General features: G+C 41.6%; 1 protein-coding gene across 10 annotated transcripts in view; it reads right to left on the reverse strand.

Annotated features, from left to right (window-relative positions):
* Window positions 1-21,605, reverse strand: part of EBF1 (EBF transcription factor 1) — a gene marked incomplete at both ends in the record, with an annotated part of 277,955 nt that overhangs the window by 94,332 nt on the left and 162,018 nt on the right. For 6 of the 10 annotated variants that reach the window (XM_084268483.1, XM_084268476.1, XM_084268478.1 and 3 more), the window contains 2 exons: window positions 1,112-1,253; window positions 9,246-9,327. In XM_084268483.1, the coding sequence (XP_084124609.1) occupies window positions 1,112-1,253; window positions 9,246-9,327 (224 nt within the window). The remainder of the gene's footprint in view (window positions 1-1,111; window positions 1,254-9,245; window positions 9,328-21,605) is intronic. The other 4 variants (XM_084268482.1, XM_084268481.1, XM_084268480.1 and 1 more) reach the window with 1 other exon arrangement.

Raw genomic sequence — 21,605 nt, forward strand, 5'->3', positions numbered from 1 at the left:
TTCTACAGTCAACTGCTTCAATGGAAGCTGAGGATACACATTTCTTAGAGGAAGCAAGCACCTATTGAATTTAGGATTACAAACAGCTTTGAAGACAAAGAGCTATTCTACCAAGCTGGAACAGGGAGAGGGGAGTGAAATGCCCTCTATTTTTGTTTTGTGTTTCATTAGTAGTCATCAACTTTAAGGACAAAGAGCAAAACAATGCATGAATCAAACCCAGATTTTCCAAAGTACATTTGCACTCAACAACTCCCATTTTAAGCACCTACACTCACCAGCAGATGTTCTCTTCCAGGATCAGTTGATCTTACGGAAAAGATTACTGTCCCCAAGGCTGGTTCCAGCCACGTGTCCCCATACCGCTCTTTCTGGGGTTTACTGTCCTTCCAGAAAAGCCAGGCAAATTGCCTTGCACCATTTCTCCTTCAACCATTTCAGCAAAATAAGCTAGATTGTTTAAATAACAACTCTTTACTAGTTTAACTCAAATGAACTTCTTCAGACTGAAGAAGACTAGGGAGCAATCAGACAACCAACTGGCATGTCCGTGGTGGAGAATAGCCTGCAGCAGGGAGGAGAGACAAGCAGCTGTGGCATGCAGGGAAGAGCAACTTCCTCAGCTGGCACAGCTGGAGCCAGAAGAGAACACTCGTCCATGGCGTGAGTAAGCAGATGGATTTCCAAAAGGGCTCTGCTTTCATTTAGGACAATTCAAAGGAACGTCTGGATCTCCTAGAGACCTCAGCAATCCATAGACAGAAGAAATCCAATTTGAAATTTGGGTGCTGAGCACTTCAGAAAATATGCAAAAGATCACATTCCAATCTTGGGTGCTGTACAGATGTAACCAACAAAAAAAAAATCACCACACTTCACTGACACACAGGAGAGACTCTGCACCATGTTTGCCTGCTGTTACTTCACTACATTTAGTGCTGACCTACTTGAAAAATTCACCCTCTTTGGTCTGAAGGACACTCCTTTGAAATGTCCAGTCCCAGAGATATAACTGTTTACAGGACAATTTGAAACCAGGAGCCAGAGACATGAACCAAATAAATCCATATATAAAGTAAGCAATGCCAACCAACGAAAATGATATGCCTACCATGTTCCAGATAAGAAGGCGTACCTTCCGAGGGATCGAGTCTTCGAGCTCTCCGCCCGTGCTTGGAATTGTTGTGTACAAACATATTGTCCGACACTGCCAACACATGGCCATCAACATTGACTGTTGTAGACACCACAACCTGCGAGCACAAGAGCAAAATGGGGGGAAAAATTGGATATATACATATGTTTTTTAAGAAGCAGAGAGTGTAATAAACTCAGTTAAATAAATAACAGCTGGGAGCTGTAGAAAATTGCATAGCTATTTCGCATAATAACTGGTGCTTATGCTGTACAAATCTAACAAGAGACGCTATTGATGAGTGGGTCTTTGGCATCACAAGCTTTTGATGCAGTTTTAAGTTAAATTGCAGTTTGTAGCTGCATGGCAGGCAGCACACTGTTAACCATCATTTCAACAAGAAGATCTTTATTAAGTATTTTTACCCCATATACAAGGGCAGCTGTGTTCCACCCGAAATTATCCTTCAGTTTCCCTGCTGAAGTAGATAGAGCTGTTGACATTGCAAATGAGAATCAACTCAGAATAAAAGAAAACAAAAGTGTATTTTGTGAAGTTCCAATGAGAGTTGTTGCATGCCTCCCCCCACCCTTCTCTACTGCTCTCCCCTCAGTACAGTCACTACAGGTTGTTGAACTTGCCCAAATTTTTCCCGAGCTCTTTCTCGGGGAGTACGTATAGGTATGTTTGTGTACACACACACGCTTGACAGTGGGGTCTTGATCTGGAGAACACAACCCTATTCATCTAGCGTTAGAATTATTTGTATTTCTCAACTTATCTCAATGTCAACACCTGGGATTTGGTTTGAGGGGAGGGAGACAGAGAAGCACTGCCCTCGAGTGAGGATCCAAAACTTCTGCTCCCCGGAGCAGCCAGAGGCAGGAGAGGAGCCAACCTAGCAGGGGCAAACAGTTAAGTGTTGGGTCCAGAGAAGAAGACCCAAGTGCTCAACCCTGAGGCTCAGCAGGCACTATCCTATAGGAAACCCCTGTTGAGCCTGAGGGCACCTGAGCCACAAACCATAACATCGTGGAAGAAAAGGGGGAATGCATGGGGCAAGTCCCTGGCAGAGCTATGAGCTCATCACACTGTCTTCTCCCACTCCACTCAGACTAAGTAACCTGACAGCCTCCCAGGCTTTCATTCATCTGCCCCCTCCCGTAGCCCTTTCCCAACAAAGAACAGCATTCCCAGGGTTTTACCCTAGCCAAAGATTTGGCCTTCAGCTGGCTGCTGGTTTTCCAGAAGCACACATTGCCTTCGAGAACTTCCACTAAAACAATAAGAAGAAATGACCTACACTTCTCCTTACATTAAACACGGAAAGGGATTAAAAACTGAAACCCACAGAGATATGTTTATTCATGCGACCTCTTACAACCAAATATAATAATTGTCTGTTAATTGCAGTTTCAGCTCCCACCTCATGCTTCGACATGTGAAACAGCAATCAGCAGCTCCTGTTTAATCCACCTATTATGTTGACTAATTAACTTTGCTCGACAGTTTATTTCTTCCTCCATTATCAGCCCCTGTCAGCCGCAAGCACACTGCCGCAAAGGGGGACCTCAGCCCTTTTGATTGATCACCGATAGATTGACATGCAGATTAATTTAATTAGAATCACCTCACTTGAGAAATGAAAGACAATGGCAAGGGGGCTAATAGATCTGCTCTTATAATGAGGCAAGCCTCCAGAGCCACGGCAGAGGATTTCTGATTTATTTTGCTGAATTCCCCAGCCGCTCTGAAAGGCTCTCGCTTTAATTGTTCTTGGTTTTGAGAGGCTTTAGCCTCTGAAGAGGTGAAATGCTTTACAAGGATTGGCAAACATTGCTTCAACTCTCTCAGGAAGCTGCTGCCTCTCAAAGTTGGTCAAATGGGGACACTTAAAGGATCACTTACAACAATTCAATTTCATCACTTGAATTTGATCTCAAAAAAAACCCCCAAAAAATTAAAAAAAAAAATTCCACCTATTTCTGACCACTGATTAAAATGCTCAAAAATATAAAGTAAGCAACGCTGCTGAACTGTCCATAGCTGATTCTGAAGGCTTTGTCTTTAGAGAGAGGAATACGAACCAGAATAGTTTACACCTAAAGGATCCTAAAACCGTCCCTCAGAATGGCATTCCAGGCAATAGATTTTTGTGCGTGTTTTAAGTGAAAGATATTAAAATACAGAATAAATGATTCAAGAGCTCTTACAGATGGAAATTTGGAAAAAAGAAAGCACCAAACACCGTAGGTAAGTTTTTCTGAAATCAAACTAAGGGGAAAAAAACCCCAAGCCCTATATATAAAATTCCAAAAGGGATTTAAAAAGTAATTTATCCATTGCATTCCTGAGGGATAGATTAAAGTTTATGATATTTTCAATAAAATATGATCTTATAGTAAGTGGCTCAGGGTTTGCAATCTTATTTGTGCACTTGCAACCATTGTAAATTCTTTGCAACTGGGCTTTTGAGCCAAACCCTTAGCTGGCATTGCCTGTCACAGCTCTGTGATTTATGCCAGCTCCTTGTCTTCTTCTATGGGTCTGCTTAGATGCCCATGAAAATTAACACTATCACAATTAATAACAATGGCTACAACATAAAATATTTTCCCCAATCCTAAAACCATGTTGATACATGCAGATTTCCCACTGAAGCTGATGAATCCTGTGCTGAAACCCAAACTTTTGAACATTTCATGAAATTGGATTCCAGCAAAAAATAACAGGTCAAGCGCAATAATAACAAGGTAGGTCTCAAGCCAGTGAAAAACTCTTATATATATATAAAAGTGGCTGTCTCTACACATGTACCTTTCTAGGGCAGAATTCAAGGAAACAATCCTAGCAAGGTCCATTTTATCTGAGTAAATCTACATATAATTTCCACCCTCCCACCCCACCCACAGGTTTCCAAAACTGTTGATGCAACATATTTTGAATTACTCAACGGTGCTTTCCTACCCACCTCCTGAACAGAGTTTGATTTACTACAAAGAGACCGCATTGGTGTGGTTCTTCAGTGTCGTTAGCAGAAGAAACTATAAAAGGAATCCCCGAGAGAAACTGTTTCCAGTCTCAGGAAATACAGAAAAAAAAAAAAGTGGTTACTTTATCTATCTGCCTGAGAAAAAATAAATATTCATTGTCCACCTGTAAGAAGCAGCACACACTGCTTAAGTCTTTAAATGCAAAATCTCATTAATAGAGGAATACCAAAATACACTGCACTAAAGAAATATTAATGCCCCAAATTATTACCAGAGTAAAACTGCACCTTGGATATTGTGTGCCACAGTTACTTGGATCACTACAGAGCACTTACATATTTACAAGTCCTGCTCATATTTTTTAATCTAAAAAAATACTACACTCTCCTCATTTTGATTTTGAAACGACTGGGATACGTTCAAGTTAAAGCACATGCTAAAACTAATTTGTGGAGAAATCATAAAATTAGGGGGAGGGTGGAGCCAAAGCACATGTGGAATGGGCACTGAGGCATCCTAAAACACAGACCATAGCAAGAGGGAAAGGCACACTACAGTTTAATAAATGATTAATGAGGTGCTGACACATTAATGTAAGCACAGGGACAACCAGGCCTGCCAAATCGCAAAACTTTCCAAATTTTGTCAACAAAACACAGTTTTAATTTGGGACAGGCAAACATGGAAAATGATTTTGAGCTTTAGCTTTAGCCCTTCATAGATTTTGAATTTAAATCCTGTATCAACACCAAGGGAGACAGAAGTATGAAAGAAATACATCAGTTTACAACTTTCTTCAATGAAGCTGGCACTATGAATTGCATTAACGTACGTGGCTCTGTGAATTATTCTGCCTGCCATTAAATAGCTCAGTTTGTGAATACTTTGGAGCTTAGTTTCAAAAAATATATATATTCAGAGGCCAGGAGCCTGGAGATCAAGCTATTTATCCACATTTAGCACTCGGCCTGTTTATTTGTTATAGTATCTCACCTAATATATCAAAATTAAGCATCACACGACTCCTCATTTTTAACCACAGCCCATTAAGCTTTGCTAACTGATTAAGACATAGCATGTTCCTTGTGCTTTTAATTTTCTCCAGTGTACGGTGAGGGACCTGATATTTTCACGATGTCCCCAACATCCGGTGGTGCAGGCAGAGCAAACCTGATTAAAATGATTTCCAGGTTTGAAGGGTGTCGTTAGTGTCAAACCTCTCTCTGCTGCTTTTTGAAAGCTGCGCAGAAAAGACCCGCGCCACATCTTTATTTTCATCGCCACTTGGTGACCTCTCTTCCTCCAATGTGTTGACTTCTTTATTTTAGTAACTAAAAATCACTCTTGATTTGACAAGACACTTGAAAAGGTTCCTTAACTTAAAGAACAGAAATACAACACATTCAGGAATTTTGCTCACGTGCTGGAGGACAGGCCGGGCACTTAATTACCTTGTTGAATTGGGCCACAGCTCTCATGGCTATTTTGCACTCTTCTTTTTTTTTTAGCTTTCCCTTCTCTGGGGATGGAGCCTTGCATGTCCAAATTCCATTATCTGGGATTCGTGAAGCATCATCTTTGCCTCTTATGCAAATTTGCAATAAGACACAAGTGGCTTCAATTCAAACATGAGTGGCAGCATCCCATGGAGGCAAACTACCAGCCGAGGCTGAGGAAGAGGTTGTGGTAACACAATCAAACTGCATGGCAATTTCTAAGTGACTTTCAAGGTTTTCATAATAAATGATTGTTTGGGGTTTTGTGGAGTGACTCAGCCTGAAAAGTTTCCTCTAAATTAAAACTTGACATGTGTCAGTTTGCAAGCAGCTGTGCTAAAACAAGAACAACAAGATAAGTAGGGCACCTGGGTTTCATTAATTACAATAACACACAAAACTGTTTAGGCTGTATGAACAAGGTTTTAGTGCTGAAAAAGAAAATTTCTGCAGAGTTCACCCATTATACCATATTATTATTATTATTATTATTACCACCATCACTAATTGGGACACTACGGCTCATCCCACCAAGACTGATGGCTTATTGCAAGGAAGAAGGCAAAACCTGCCTAAGCATCTGTCCTGTGTGATTTCTGGGATAAAAAGGTACATTTGGACAACTGGCAGCAAGAAGTGATATCACCAAATGGGTTTTGTAATTGTGCTGATGAAACACATCAAGATGAAATCATTTTCTTAAGGACAAGCAGAGTGTCTGTAGCACAGTTGAAGACTCAACTGTCTGGAGTCCCTGCATAGTCAGGACTTCTCTCTGACTGTCTCTTTCTGCTAATAGAGACACAATTAACACAGCCAGAGCCAGCACTGCTCCAGCAAACACTTTTACAGGCACTTGACACCACTCCAGTTGTCACATGCCTGGACATCTCAGACTTGCAGAGAAATGTATTTCCTTCCAAGCCCACAACTGCTGTTATGTTAGGCTTATCACACTACCACATTTGCAATGCAATGTCCAGGATAAAACTTCCTTATTCATTTCTATGTGTGAGTCTGAAGGAAGTTTCACACACAGGTCACCTGAATCAAAACATACTCTGCCTCTTCCCTGTACTTTCTTAACCTTTCTTACGCCATAAATTGTCAAACAATTCCCTGCCACAGGAAAAAAAGGGAAAGGGGAAGAGGAGGAGAGGGAGAGGAGAAGTAAAGAAAAAATAAAAAGGGAAAAGGGGGAAAAAGGGGGGGAAAGGGGAAAAGCACAAACAAAGAAACAAAAACCCTGAAAAAAGGAATTTTCCTAAGATCTGTCCTTAGCACATCTCGTAGCCCTGGCCCTTCACACTGTTTCTCCCAACGAAATCATAATCTGTGTTCTAACAACTCGAGGCAGATTTTCAGGACTGATGTATGTGAGACCATGGCAAAAGATGGACAAATCTCCAGGCAGCTTAGCAATCTGGCACAGATAGGGGAATTAAGCAGAGAAAGGAGAAGTCTTTTTTTTTCTTTTTCCTTTTTTAGGAAGTATCTGGAAATACTTTACTTTCGTGGGTTTTAAACAGAACTTTGACATATCTATTAGAGACCTTGTAAGTCACTGGCAATATTTCAAAGGCAGCTGTCAAGCAAAGCCTCCACTGACTTCACAGGGGCCCAGATTTCACTTGGTTCCAACACAACATTGTCTCAAACATCTAGGTGCATCATATCATTGAGATACTATGCATATGCTTGGTCCTTTTCAGTGTAATAAATGATAAAGGAAGCCCGGGCTCGGTAGAGTCTGGCTATTTTAAGAAGTCTATTGCTAAAAGAGCAACAAGTTCAAAATTAAAAAAAAAAAAAAAGAAGAAAAGAAAAGAAAAGAAACAGAAGCAGCTACTGTAAAACAATAAGCCTGGGCACTTAGCAGAATGCTGCAAGCTTCAATACCAGCCTGTATTATAGTATGAGTGGTTTGCTTGGCTGAAAGTGATTAATTTCTTGAAAATGCTAAGGTCACACTAATTGACATGACCTGTGTAATTAAGCAGTCTCTGTTTACACACGGAAAGCTCAACTGCTGTGAAGCTGGGTTTGTATGACAGAATGTCTTTACAAGTCAAGAGATCAACAACCTTTCCTATGTCCTACCTACTCGCCGACACAGGCTCCTGATTGCTGTTCTGAGAGAACACGCAAAGGCATTACCATATGAAAATCAGCCTCGAGCCTGGACAAGCACAAACCCAGCAGAGTGTACATGTTGTCAAGCAAGCTCTGACAGGCCCCAGGGGTGAATGCTTGGCCTAAATCCCTGTGCTGGTGAGAGTCCTTTTTCCACTTTCTCCTTCAGTGATAATGCCCTCTTGAATCGCAGGAGAAATGTGGTGGAGGGAGGAGTGTGGGGTGAGAAGCCGAGGGCTCTGCCATGCTAATGCCAGCTCTTACACAGATTAATTTAATCCCCGTGGCCACATCTCCTCACTTCTGCACTTCTGTGCTAGGAGGGGCAACTAACACCCTTCTGCCTCCCAGCACTGTTGCAATTAAGCAGTTCAACAAGAGACATATGTTCTATGCCATTTACACAGCATTTAGCACTTTTATTTAAGTGTGACAGTGCTGGAAAAGAAGCAAACAAGGTCCTGAGCTGCTGCAGAAAGCAGCCCTCTTTTGGAGTTGCCTTCCTCCAGAGAACTGTGTAGTCTATGGGACAAATCTCCTGTTTCTTCCTCAGAACCCTGAGGCAAATCCCCACTGACAGTGTCTATCATGTTTTTTCCTGAGCCATACACACTCCTCCCATCAAAAGAGAAGGTCCTTCAGCTCTCTACCCCGTATTTTTATTCAACACACTCTCTGGTAAAGCATTCTTGGCACAGTGAAAGGACCACGTCTTCAATGAAGTGGTTGAACCAACTATTTCTCAGTATTTCTATCGCATCACTATACTGCCAGGACTGGGGAAGGCAAGTGCAGACCACCTTCCCAAAGGACAGTGCTGCACCTAATCCCAAAAGTAGTTGTGAACTCAGGCATAGCATTAAAAAAGTGTCCTTGGCCATCTGAATCTATCGTGATACTACCGTTCCCAAGCCCCACTGGCACATGCTGCAACAGTGGAGAAATCCCAGCCCAAAACATCCCAAGACAGATACACCCAGTGGTAGCTTTTTCCGAGTGCTGGCTACAGGGACAGACCTTCAGCCCACTGATGCACATTTCTGCGTCTTTAACACTGCTGAAGAATAACTGCTGAAGTGTAGTCATGAGCCTGACTTTATTAATTGCTCTTATACCCTTCCCTGCCCCTTCCAATAAACATGGTGCTCACTTATTGTTTACATGAAGGCAAATAGTTCCCCAGGCAGAAGGGAATATCTCAGAGGAGCACAGCCCCATAACCTAATACAACAGTGAGGTCATTTTGATTCTTCCTTTTCATACTTTCACTTCCTGCAGAGAGGACATTATCTTCAAGAGTTCTCTTGTCCAGAGCAAGAAAATCCAACTACTTCCTGTCAATTCTTCTGCAACAAGAAGCCCTCAGGCAATATTCTGTGACCTTATGTTTTTTAGGATCTTCCAGTGAACTGCTAGGTTAGTTTGGGTCAAAGTACTTCTGTCCCTAACAGCTGCTGAGTTTTAAAAGAGGAAACGTGTCTGACTGACCTGGAATCGACGCATGTCTCGAGGGTTTCCTGCATTTTTTAGGCAATTTTGGTTACATTTGAGGAAAAATTTCAAGAAGAACCTGTGGAGAAAGAGAAACGCACGTTAATGTCTTCTGAAACACTGCATAACAGTACTATGAACAGCCTGTGATAATCGTACTATGTAACAGCCGCCGATTTGGTCCAACAAAGCTTTATTTGCATTAGCATTCCCAACTCAGACAAATCATCCCACTGACCATCCAAAGAGAGAGCAGAGCTTGCATGGGCCCCGGTCCAGCAAAACATGTAAGCACATCCTAAACATTTAAGCATTAAATTAATAGATCTGCTGTGTCGGAGCCATTAAAGTTTGCAGAGTCAGTCCCTCTATCACGCTAAATGGCCAGCCTTGCCGTGCCATCCGTGGCAGCAGGGAAGTCAGACACACATATCTCAGCACAGCAAAAAGAAGACAGAAAAATGCTGGCCAAGAAAATTCCCTGATGGGGTTTTGGTTTGCATCTTTGCTGTCGTGGGCAAATTTGGATTTAATACAAAAAATACTGAAAATATTCCATACAGTTGAAATATCCCTTCCACAATTAAACCCAGTTTGTGCATAACATTAATGCTCAAATAGTGTTTACTGAGAGATCAAAACCCTGAGAGAAGAAGGGGGGAAGCCTTGGTTAAAAGACTGACTTCATGGAAAAGTGAAATATTTTCAATGAAGTCTATTTCCTGACCATACACAGTTCACTGAAGTAGCTATATGACCCTGACATATATCTCTAAGAAAAGACATTGCATTTTACAAAGCCAAAGAAAAAAGCAAACATTTCACTGAAAATATTTCCTTCAGTGTTATGCATCAGTGGACTGTAAACTCATAAAGACAAGTCAATGAATAATAGTGGGTCTCAGATTCCAGGCTTCCTCCCTGAGAGCCAAAGTTTATCAACCTTTTGTCCAAAATAAACTACAGACTAAGGTCCACTAAAGCTCAGCTGTGCAAAATTTAACCCTACAGCAAGTTTAAAAATAATCTAGCACAACCAGACAGAGCAACATTACACTTGCAATAATCATCAATTGACCAAGCAGAAGCTGATCTGACCTGTCTCCATATACAAAAAGCAGGGCAGGGAGTTGTTTGATCCTGTTTTACTTTAAATTGGAGAGTTAACTTTTGCAGACATTCATCTTTGAGTACCCAAACTGAAGGCTAGGTCAGCAGAATTCACGCTCACTGCCACCAAGAAAGGCAAAGCTGCAGGGGCGACAGCTTCAGGAAACACTACTCTAGTTGTGATGCCCCCCGCCCACCTCAATGAGATGAGTTTTGGTGCTTGTCCCTCCACACTAAGAAAATTGTAGTAGGAAAATGGTTATGAGGATAAATTAAAACTACGAAAGACTGTTTTCATTAAAGAAAAGTAAGGTTAGCAAGGAGGATTATAAAATGGACTGTTTGGGATTATTAAGGACTGGATCTCCTGCCCCAAGATGGCCCTTCTAGACCTGTGCTCCTCAATAAGAGCAAGCAATCAACATAAAATAGGCAACCACTCCACTTGAAAAGGGGGTTGGAGACACTGTGTGTGTGTTTATGCCAAAATAAAAAGTGGTGTAAGCCATTGCGTTTTCTCATCAAGCAGGTTCTGATATTCAATAACAGAAAGTTGGTCCTATTTGTTGTACGTGTGTGTGTCTTTTTAAGCCTCTAATGGCCAGCTGTGACAGCCTGACTCAGATTGTGTAGAAGGAGCTGTCAGCACAAATCTTGGCATCTCGAATCCAGACAACTGCTTGCCACCAGGCGCGGGTTTGTACTCGTGCCAGAATGGATTTTGAGAGACAAGCAAATAGGGCATTAATTCCGCCAAAGAAAAACGAAAAGCGAGGAGAGTTCAGGATCTTACACTTCAGATGATGGCTTTCCTGTCAACAGCTCGTCATTTAGCTCATGAGCTATGAAGGGCACGGACATCAGATCCCTCTTGCCCTAAGCTGGCCCTGTCATGCGAAATGTTGGCAGGATCCAGAGACCACCCCTCTGCGTGAGATTGCTTGCTGAAATAAAAAGCCCGGCCATCTGTTGGGAGGCAAAGACATCCCTGTCAGCTGGTGCCTACAGCCTCGAACAGGCCCTTTTGTGGCAAAGCCTCTCCGAGCCACTTACTCTTTGGGGAGAAGCCGGCACTGCCATGGGTTTGCCGGGGGATTTTTTATGGCTTCACCAAGTGCCAAGACCAGTAGCTGCCCACCTGGTTTGCCATTGCCCTGGAGAAACGCCTTGGGCCTGAGCGGAGCTGGGGCATGGAATAGTTAAATATATCTGTGCTGAAAGATGACGTCAGCCACGTAAACATGGGAAGCATCTTCCTAGTCTGGCTTTGCACAGCGTGTGTGAATGCTGGGCAATGGGGGTAGGTGGGTTGACTCAAGGGCCACAAGAGAGATGGAAAGCTCTTTGCGTAGCTCTCTGAAGAAACACTAGGCATTCTCTTCCCTTACAAAGTCTGAGCTCTTTTAAGCTCATAGGCTTGGAAAAACTGCTATGAAATGCAAGAGTGGGCTTTTGGGGTCTGCAAACCCAAACCCAAAGTTTCAAAGTGTAACTCCATTGGCACTATGCTATCTCCCCCAAATTCTACAGAAGTCTTAGCAAAATAAACTGCAGAAGAAATGAAGCTCATCTATTTAAACCTACCAAAGGACTTCAGGCAAGCGAGGAAGCAAACAAAACTTCCTTTCAATTAAATCAACTCCAGAAAAAAAAACTGACTTAAAAAAAATACCAGTATTTTCAGAGGAACTTTCAAGACACCCAGCTTACACAGCCAAGTTTGCTTGCTGCATTTCAAATAAAAAGTCGCCAGTTTACAGAACACATTCTGCCAAGCACTGTATTTTTATTCCACTGAAAGACAAAACAAACTATAGGCTGCACTTTCTTTTGGAACACACCAGAGACGGATTCCCCCCCGGCTACGCGAAAAGCGTCCCACACTTGTCTGAGCGAGCGCTGAGCGGCTCCCGAGCTGGCACCGCACGCCGGCTGACGGTCTCCCCCTGCCTTGGCAGAAAAGCAGATGCAAATAGAATAGGACAGGGGTAGAGTGGTTTGATTCACGGGGTTCAGCCCAGTCTCTCAGTTCTTGTTTAAACCACTCGTTCAGGTGCCTTATTCACCTCAAGTCTGGTCCTGCCAGCCTTGCTCATTAGCAACACTTCACTCTGCAAATATTTCAGATTTAGATTGACAGGATTGGTCCAGGAGAAATGCCAATAGAGCTCAGCTCTTTGTAAGCATAAACATTCCATCCCTGTTTGTTTGCATCCAACTTCTTCACAGTGGGTTATTTTTTTCAGTTCTAACTTTCTCCCCATTTGGCAGGGCTGTATAGCATTAATACTAACCACAGAGGATATATAGCATTAATATTAACCACCGGGGGCTGAAATTCATTCCAAAGATGAAAAAAAAAGTGCAAAACATAGGAGTGTCAATAAAATCTTCAACTTTAACTCTCTCTCCAAAATTATGTGACTGCTGAACACCAGCTCTTCTGCCACAAAGACTCAGTCATCAATTATACTTATTGCTACCATTGGAGGTTTATTATTTTGCATGAATCAAACAAAACATATTTTCTAATTCTTTCCTGACTAGTAACATCCCTGGTGTGAATAGCAATGTGGCATATGGAGCAGAGCAACACAAGCCAGCTCCATAGAATCACAGAATTGGTTTGGTTAGAAAAGACCTTTAAGACCACCAAGTCCAACCACTAACCTTGCACTGCCAAGTCCACTGCTAAACAGTGTCCCTGAGTGCCACATATACACATCTTTTAGATACTTCCAGGGATGCTGAATACACCACTTCCCTGGGCAGCCTGTTCCAGTTCTTGTTAACCCTTCCAGTGAAGAAATTTTCCCTAATATCCAAACTAAAACTCCCCCAGTACAACTTGAGGCCATTTCCACCTGTTAGCTGTGGGAAGAGACTGATGCCATGTGAGTCAGCTTAGGTCCAGAAACGTGCAGGCTTGTCCAAAGCACCTGGGGTTACTGATCTACATTGCTATTCAATGCAAGAACTCTGCTGCACCTCCTACTCTGCACAGACAGGACTGGATAGTGTTGGGCTGCAGTTTGGGGGAAAAACAGTTAATTTTAGATTACCCTTCGGAGTGATAAGATGCAGCTCACTGTGAGCTGCCAAAACTACTAGGGGTGAAGTTGCTGAATAGTTAATCCACGCCATAGCACTATGCTGCCACAGATCTCTAAGTAACTGTAAGGACCAATGTAGAATAACAACCAGCAGTTAGATACAAACCTCCAGTATGAATTGGGCCCAAAATTAACATAAACTTCTGTCTGACAGGTAAAATCTCTAACAAATGGGTTATTGGCTATTTTTGGGAATGTTCTCTCCTCTTCTCTCAACTTGATAGAAAATTCTTTTTGGGAGATGAACATTTTAATTTTTTTTTCTAACAAAACTGCTGCATTCCCAGAAAGGTTTTGGTGTCAGCAGAACCGCACTCTCAAGGTCCCTTCTTTCTGATAGTGAGGGACTTCTGCCTCAGCCCAGCATGAGCTCCTTGGGTGGCCCCACTCCTTTCCCATGCTGCTACTTCCAAGTCCTGACATTGACTCCCTCCTCATTCCTGCTCCTTTCATCCTCCAATTCTCCTCAATCAGCTGAAGGCTCTTGCAAGCACACTACCAGCTGGAGGTCACTCCACTTGTATGAAATACTCCCTGCCATTAGGATGGCCACCTCGTCCATCACGCTGCAAACCATTTGGACTGGTGCAATAGCCTCCCCAGCAGCATCCCACTCTGTCACTGCTAACCACCAGAGCAATACGAATTAAATAAACACAGCAGAAATGGAAGTAAGAGCAACAAAGATGTAAAAGGACTTTGCCCTCCTACTTTTCTTGCCACTACAAATTAATATCCAGGTTTATTAAAAGTAAACTAAGAGTTAAATTAAAGAAAGCAAGCTCTGACATGATCTAGGTTGGCTTTTCTGTCACTCCCCTGGAGGAAATTTAAAGGAATTCAAACATGAAGGCTTAGCAGTAGGATTTTCTTGCCATTGCCACAATAAATATGTCTGTGGGAGAAGAAAAAAATAGTTGGAAAGAAGACCTGCTGCATTCCTGATGCCGAAGAAAAGCTTGTTTGTTCCCAATACATTGGAGAAGTTGTTCAAGAACAGTTCATCCATGTGAAAATACGACAGCTGTCGCGCTGCCAAGGTCAGCCAGACCAGTGGCTATCCAGAAAGCGAGTGCTGGTTATACAATCTAAACCTGGCTGGGGCAAACAAAATCAACAAAATGCACCTTTGCTGAGGTACAAACACATTTGGCAGAGGAGGGCAACTTTTGGCTCTGGGATGAAAGGGGTAGGCATGAGTGGCTTTGCAAAATTAGTAAAGCCAAAATACACGGGCCAGGGCAATAATTAGCAACTGTCCATCAGATAAAAGGACTGCACACCCATTCTGTATGACATACCAATTCAGTGGAGTTCTAAATATGTGCATAAATTTAAATACACAAGGAGTACCAATGGAGACAAAGGTACTACTCACGTACTTCAGCACCTCGCAGAACCAGCTCTGCTATCAGCCTGTCTCCTTTCTTTGGTTGTCCTCCCAGCAAGAGAGGATGCTGGCAGTGTGATACTATAAATCCAGCTGTCCCAAATAATATCTGAATGGTATTTTGTTTCTGGTGAAAACCTGGCATATCAAGAAGTAGCCAAGCCAATACAGGGGTGAATCCAGGGGTTTCTAAGCGCTTTTCACACACTTCTCTCAATCAGTAACTTCTGCAACTACTGGTAATTAGACCTAGTAATTTGCCACTAAAATACAAATATAGAGAAAATGCCTTGTTTGATGCAATTCTATCTAGAAGCATAAATAGTCAAAACTTAGAAATGACTCTTCAGAAATTTCAGAAGGACAAAGCTTTTTCTTTTTTTTCCTTTCAAGATGACAGCTTTAATTTAAACTCCTATTTCACAATTGAAAATTCCCAAATTTTCAAAAATTTCAGCTAAAATAAAATATTTTTATTCTTGAGCAATACATTCTTCAATTTTTAAATTCTATTTTTTTTTATATCTGGCATTTTTAAACTTGACTTGAAGAAAATACTGTTTCTCTGGCACAGTGTACTAAAAATATTAGAATAATGGAATTTCCCACATTATGGAAAATCTGAGCTCAGCTGAGCACTACTAGTAACATCAGAAAAAGGAGGGGAAAAGAAACCCTTAATGTTTAAGGTATGAAGATACCTATTTTCTACAAGCCTAGTGTTGCAATGTCTTCTTCTTGGTTTTGTTTTGGGTTTTTTTTCTTCACAGACCTTTTCACACACAGCTAACTGATCATGTCAGGTACCCTATTCACAAAAGAAAAATTGAGACTTACGCTGATATTTACCAGCATGAGGCTGTGCATGGAAATCAAATATAGGCATGGGGAAAATATCCTACTACCCACATGTTCACAGCTGGATCTTACTTGGCTCTTTAGTCAATAAACAGCAGTAGCTACCTTTTGTGGCATTTTTACAACAGGAAATTTCTTCTGCAGAAGAGAAATTAAACACTAGATACGGCCATCTAACTCTCTTCTAAACATAACCTTCTTGAGTTGTCAAATAGCCTAATTAAGAAAAAAAAATCCCAACCCCAAATGACTTTCCCTGGATTCAGCAATCTCACTTATATAGAATCAAAGCAGAATCAGACCTGTGTTTTGCATTTATGGGATGTTAAACAATTCACTGGGTTAAAAAAAATAATTTAAAAAATTTAAAAAGAGTGGAAAAGTATTCTTTTTACTAGAAAATATATTTTTTCCTCCTTCCCTGCAGAGAAGGTCCAAGAAAGGCAACATAACACAGAGAATAAGCCTCCAGCAGTCAGTCTATTGACAGAGATTCTTCAGGCAATGCCATAATAATAGAAACAGAACAGTCTACATTATATTTGTGAACCTGCTCTGACTCCTGGAGCTAGCATTGCCAGAGTTTGCTGCTATCAATACAATAAATATTCAGTTCAGCACAGCAAATAGCCGAGGAGGCACCCACATAATCACCAAATCAGAAGGCAGGACTGCCCCAAACAGCCTTAAATTACTCATTGCTCACTTCACCAAGTGTTCCCAGCCACTTTTCCTCAGGTCTGTGTGTTCTGCACAGTGAAGCACAGCATATCAATTTTTCATCTTGCATCTTCTGGACTTCTCTACCTCTCTGATACCGAGTTATAATGCATCAGAGAAATTTAGAGTAGTTTGGGAAAGCGTGTTTGGCATTTTCTCCCACGAGTGAGTTAAAATCCCAGAGAGACTGTTTTGTTTTCTTCTCCCAGACTTTTAATAAGAAAAGAAAGAGATAGAACCACCAAAAAACAACAGCACAAAACAGAATTAAAAATAGTCCAGAGGCAGGTTTGAGTGCTCAGTTTTCTGTAATTTAATTTTGCCCCCAGGTCTGACTTTTTAATATTTTTTTTTCTTAAAGTAGTGAAAAATCTGAATTTTCTTATATCTCCCTACTTGTGCCCAGCTCCATTATCTAAAATTTTTATTAAATTTGAACTGCAGCTACCTTCCTATCACCAAAAAACCCCAGATTTGGAAATAGTTTATGTTATCTGTATACAGAGCATACTTGGATGCAAGACAACTGAAGGCACACACAGTCTTTGCACCATACTGACACAACAGCACTGGGAGACAAGTGATGTGGAGTGCACACGTGCCCGTGCCCACACACAGCTCCTAGTCATCTGACCCAGCTCAGAAACCCCTGAGCTCTGCCCTTCTCTGCACACTTCAAATCATAGATTTACCTTTAGGAGAGGAAGGGCCAGTGCTTTGGCTGAAACTGTGACAAACTTCCCAGGATCAGAGTCATAATACTTTACTATCAAGTGAGTACAGTCACATAACAAACAGAATTTATCCTTATTTATCAATCAATCTGATTTATTTTAACTGCTTTTTCCTTCACTCTTTCTCCTTTTTGTTCCTGTTTTGCTCCTCAAATGCTGGGATATAAAAGTGGGTTAACTATTTTTAATTTTCCCTGAAGATGCTAAGCCTCAGTCAGTAGAAAAAAAAATATAAACCAGCTCTGTGGTCTGTCATAGTTCACACAATGCCAGTGAATTAGCAGCCCTCCCAGAGTCAGGCTTTTGCTAAAAGAACCTCTGTTCAGCCTAAGTGATGACAGATAACAGCATTACTGTTATTGGAATATGATACCAGCATTTGGTTGCCTGCTACCTCAAGGTAAACTCCTGTAACTTTAGCATGGTTACCAAAAAGCATCAGCTGTATCAAAGTCAGAGCATGTTGGAGAGCCAAGTTAATCCAGTCATCTGAAGTGGTTTTTCTCACACTGGGCCCAGGACCCTAAAACTTGTTACCTTAAGCTGAAGGTACTGATGTCAGGCTTCTTTCATCAGCTTACTAAGACAGTTATAAAGATTCACATGGTGAATATTTCATCGGTGGGAAACACATTTCCCACCTTTCCCTGGGCCAGGCACATGGAAACGCCCTGCACCTAAAACTGGGCGCAATCTGCCTGCACACACAAGAATTAGTGACCTTTCAAATAACCTGGCACCACTAATATCCTTAAATAACTGAGGCACCAGGGCAAACATCCAAACCTGCAAAACCCAGAGGGGGTCAGGCTACTTGAAGGCCCTGTGGGTGCTGTGCTACCTTCCGGCCAGAGTCTGAGCCTCTGAGAAAGCACTGAGAAAAGTTTCTGCATAAATAGGGGTGTTCTCTTACAAGACCTCGCTTAGAACCTGCTCTGGTTTGTTCTCAAGATTATTGGGTTGTTTGGGGTTTGGGTTTTTTTTTATTTAAGAGGAAGATGCTTAATGTTAAAAAAAGCCAGCAGGTCTGCTCACTCTGACATGGAAATAATTTTTGGCCAGATTTATGTGCAGGACTCATGGCCTGAAGAGAGAGAAATGACAAAGAAAGATGCTGTTAGATCTCTTATTTACAATAACCTGTAGTGTATGTCAATAATGAATCAGAAGCACATGAGAAATGAAGTGATTGAGTTCATTCATGATTCAAAATCATTAAAAATACACAATCCAAGGACTTTCCAGCCCCAGAGAAATGTAACAGAAACCTAACATGCTGCTGAAGTGTGCCCACGAGATGCTGACTGTGCAAACTCACGGGCTCTCAGCTGCAGCTGCTCCACTACCTTGGGATCATCCCCAGCAAGACAGACGTTACAACATTTTGGAATTTACTGCTGGGATCTCACCCCTGTCTCATCTTTTTTACATCCCTAAATCTCAGCAGAATTGCTGTAGCAATGGCCAACTTAGAAATGTGACTGTTAAATCTCCTGCTCACAAAGTCCTGCTATGAAATGAGTGGAACTTACCTCACCCAACCCATCTGAGTAATTACTGGGAAATATTTGGAAAGTGTCAATATGGTGAAAGATTGATTGCATCCCCTCCCAAGACAACTTATTCTTCAAAAAGCAAATGAAGTGTTTGTTTCAAGCAGAGTAACAGCACTAAAGAGCCTTATGTGGGGGAGGAAAAAACCAAACACAACAACTGAATGTAATTACATCATCAAAAGTTAGCTTTTAATAACTTAAAATTAAACTGGGATCCTGGTCAGAGTCTGTGAGGAAGGACAACATAACAGATTCTGCTGGGGAGTATGATTTTATCTTTTATAATTAACCTTTTCTGGTTTTCTTAAAAAACCAACCAAACAGGATCTTTTAAATAAACCAGTAAGGGTGAGACTATGATATAGCTGCCCAGAAAACACCACCAATATATATGTGTACATATATGTGTATTTCTACAAGAACAGCTCAAGCACAAAAATGCTGTGGAAGAAAGTCAAGTGCTGCCCATGGCTCCTGCCCACAAGCTGGACCTTCCATCCAGGGGTTCCCATTGTTCCATGATGTTTAGGAGAATAAAGCCCTGCTTCCTTTGCAGCGGGGAACTCTGGCAATAAGAATGGGATCCGGACTAGAGTTGCTATTTTGAGTGCTGGAAGGAAGCAAAGAGCTGCTCTGTGGAAAGGCGGAGGCACTCTGAGCTGTGCTTGTGGTGGTCCAACAGGAGCGGATATTCCAGTGGTGTTTGAATGGGATAGTGAACTGGCTCTAGGTATAAAATGCTGCAGAGTTTTTTGTGTGTATGGGCAAGCAACCCAGACACTGTAAAATTCATTAAAGTCACCACAGAAAGGGAAGACTCAAAGAGTAAGGGGGAAAGAGAGTATGTGATGTGATGATGGTGAAGAGGATCACACTCTATGTGCTGCTGGAGATGTCATCAATAAATATTGCATGCATGTGCTACCTTTAGCATAACACCCAGAGAGCTTAATTAATCTTAGGAATAATGACTTCTGCAGCAGACATGCAGAATCAAATCATATTTGCTTAATATCACAAGCTTTGGATTAAGTACTTCAAGCTTTTGTTAAAGCAATGGGACTTGAACATGTAGGAAAATACTTTTGCTGATGCCCTTTTCTGTGCCAGAGAGATGTAGAAAAGGTATTATAGCCTCTAGCTCCAAAGTTATCTTTTGCACCCCTCTGGGAAGGTGATACAGCTAACAAGAATATTTTCTCTTACCCTTGAAGCCAACCCCCCAGTAAGGGTACTCAAGCTGAAGAACAAAACCAAATGTCCCAAAACTGGAGCAGAATTAAGATCAGGATGCTGGTGAAAAGTTATAACCAGAGCACACTAAGGACATGAGCTGTTGTTAATAAAACATATTATGCTCATGCCACGGTGTGCTTTGTTGGTTGGGACAATGAGAAACAGCACATTTAGCACAGAGTTCAACAGACCAAAGACGCTGTAAGGACAGAGGGACAGCGTTAGGTACCCCACACAAGGGAGCAGGGAACAATGTGCATTGTTATCTTTGGAAGAGCTTGACCTCTGTTAGCAGCTACAGACATCTTCCCTAGGCATTACAACATAGCCAAGAGTTGGGATCTCTCCTAGATTTCTGGGTGACTGTCTGTGTCACTGGGTGACTGTGTCACTGAGGTGCCTTTCTGTGTGAAAGCAGGATCAATAGGATTCGTATCCACAAAACACAGAGCATGGGGCTTACAAAGCCCTATAGAAGTACTACAGAATTATTCTTTTTCCATATCACCGTAGAGGAGTGAAGACAGCATCAGCCATGGAAAAAAAGGTTTACAATGAGCAGTAAAGTAACCTTAGCAGATGGTCAGGGCAGAGAGGTTGAAGCTCTTTTCCATCTACATCACACCAATGAAAGTCACAATGGACTAGGAAGCGCTTGTAACTTAACAAACCTGTTACTCTTTATTTTATGTTCTATTCTTTAAAGAAAATTGTGCCAGCAACTGGCAAACAGTAACATGGATCAGCAAAACCTTGCAGCTGGCCCCTCTAGCACCTCCCTGGAAAAAAAACTCCTCTTCATTAACGTAAACATAACTAATCTCACCCAAAATCTTTCTGCCTAGACAGTAGCTTAAAATCATCCAGAACTCAACATGAGTACTGAATATTGATCATTCTTTTTCCCCTCAATTCTGTAGCTCTGACAAAGTTCTGCTAAAGACCTAATTACATAATAATTAACTTAAGTGTCGAAACATGTTATCCTTTCTATAATTCATATATATCCTTGATGAAAAGGCTGCAATCCTTTAAGACGACTGGCTAAGCAATGTGAACCTAGATGACAAGATCAGGGTCTGAGATAATAATATAAATCTAGGGAAGACACGAATTTTCATCATCTTCATGGAGTTGAGACTCCAGGCCCACAGTTAACTAATACAGGAAATAAAACCACAGCCATACACCCAAAGGCTTGGTGAACACCTCATTTGCTGAGCATACAACACCAAAATTTAAATCCCTGCTTAATCTCCAAATAAAAATTAGGAGGGAGTTTCGAGAAATACTATGCAATGCCAGTGACAAATTTAGCAGACACATGTTAGACAACATGCTAAAACACTTTCACATCAACTTGTCAACAATAACGACCAACTAACAGACAACTGTGACAAAATACTACTCAGGGCTTGATTTAAAATGAAGAGGAAAAAATACAGTTAAATGTACGTTATCTAAACAAGCTGCAGGTGAGCTTGGTATCTATCACATGAAACAACATTACTGCAAGTTTGGAAATTTAAATCACTCTGATTATAATCAAATGACAAAGTTTCTGCCCTCAAAGTTTTTTGTCACCATGCAGAATGACTAGGACAAATGCAAAATGATTGCACTGTTCCTGCCCCTGCAGT

The sequence above is a fragment of the Gallinula chloropus genome (genome assembly GCF_964237585.1).
Source record: "Gallinula chloropus genome assembly, chromosome: 10".
Taxonomy (NCBI): domain Eukaryota; kingdom Metazoa; phylum Chordata; class Aves; order Gruiformes; family Rallidae; genus Gallinula; species Gallinula chloropus.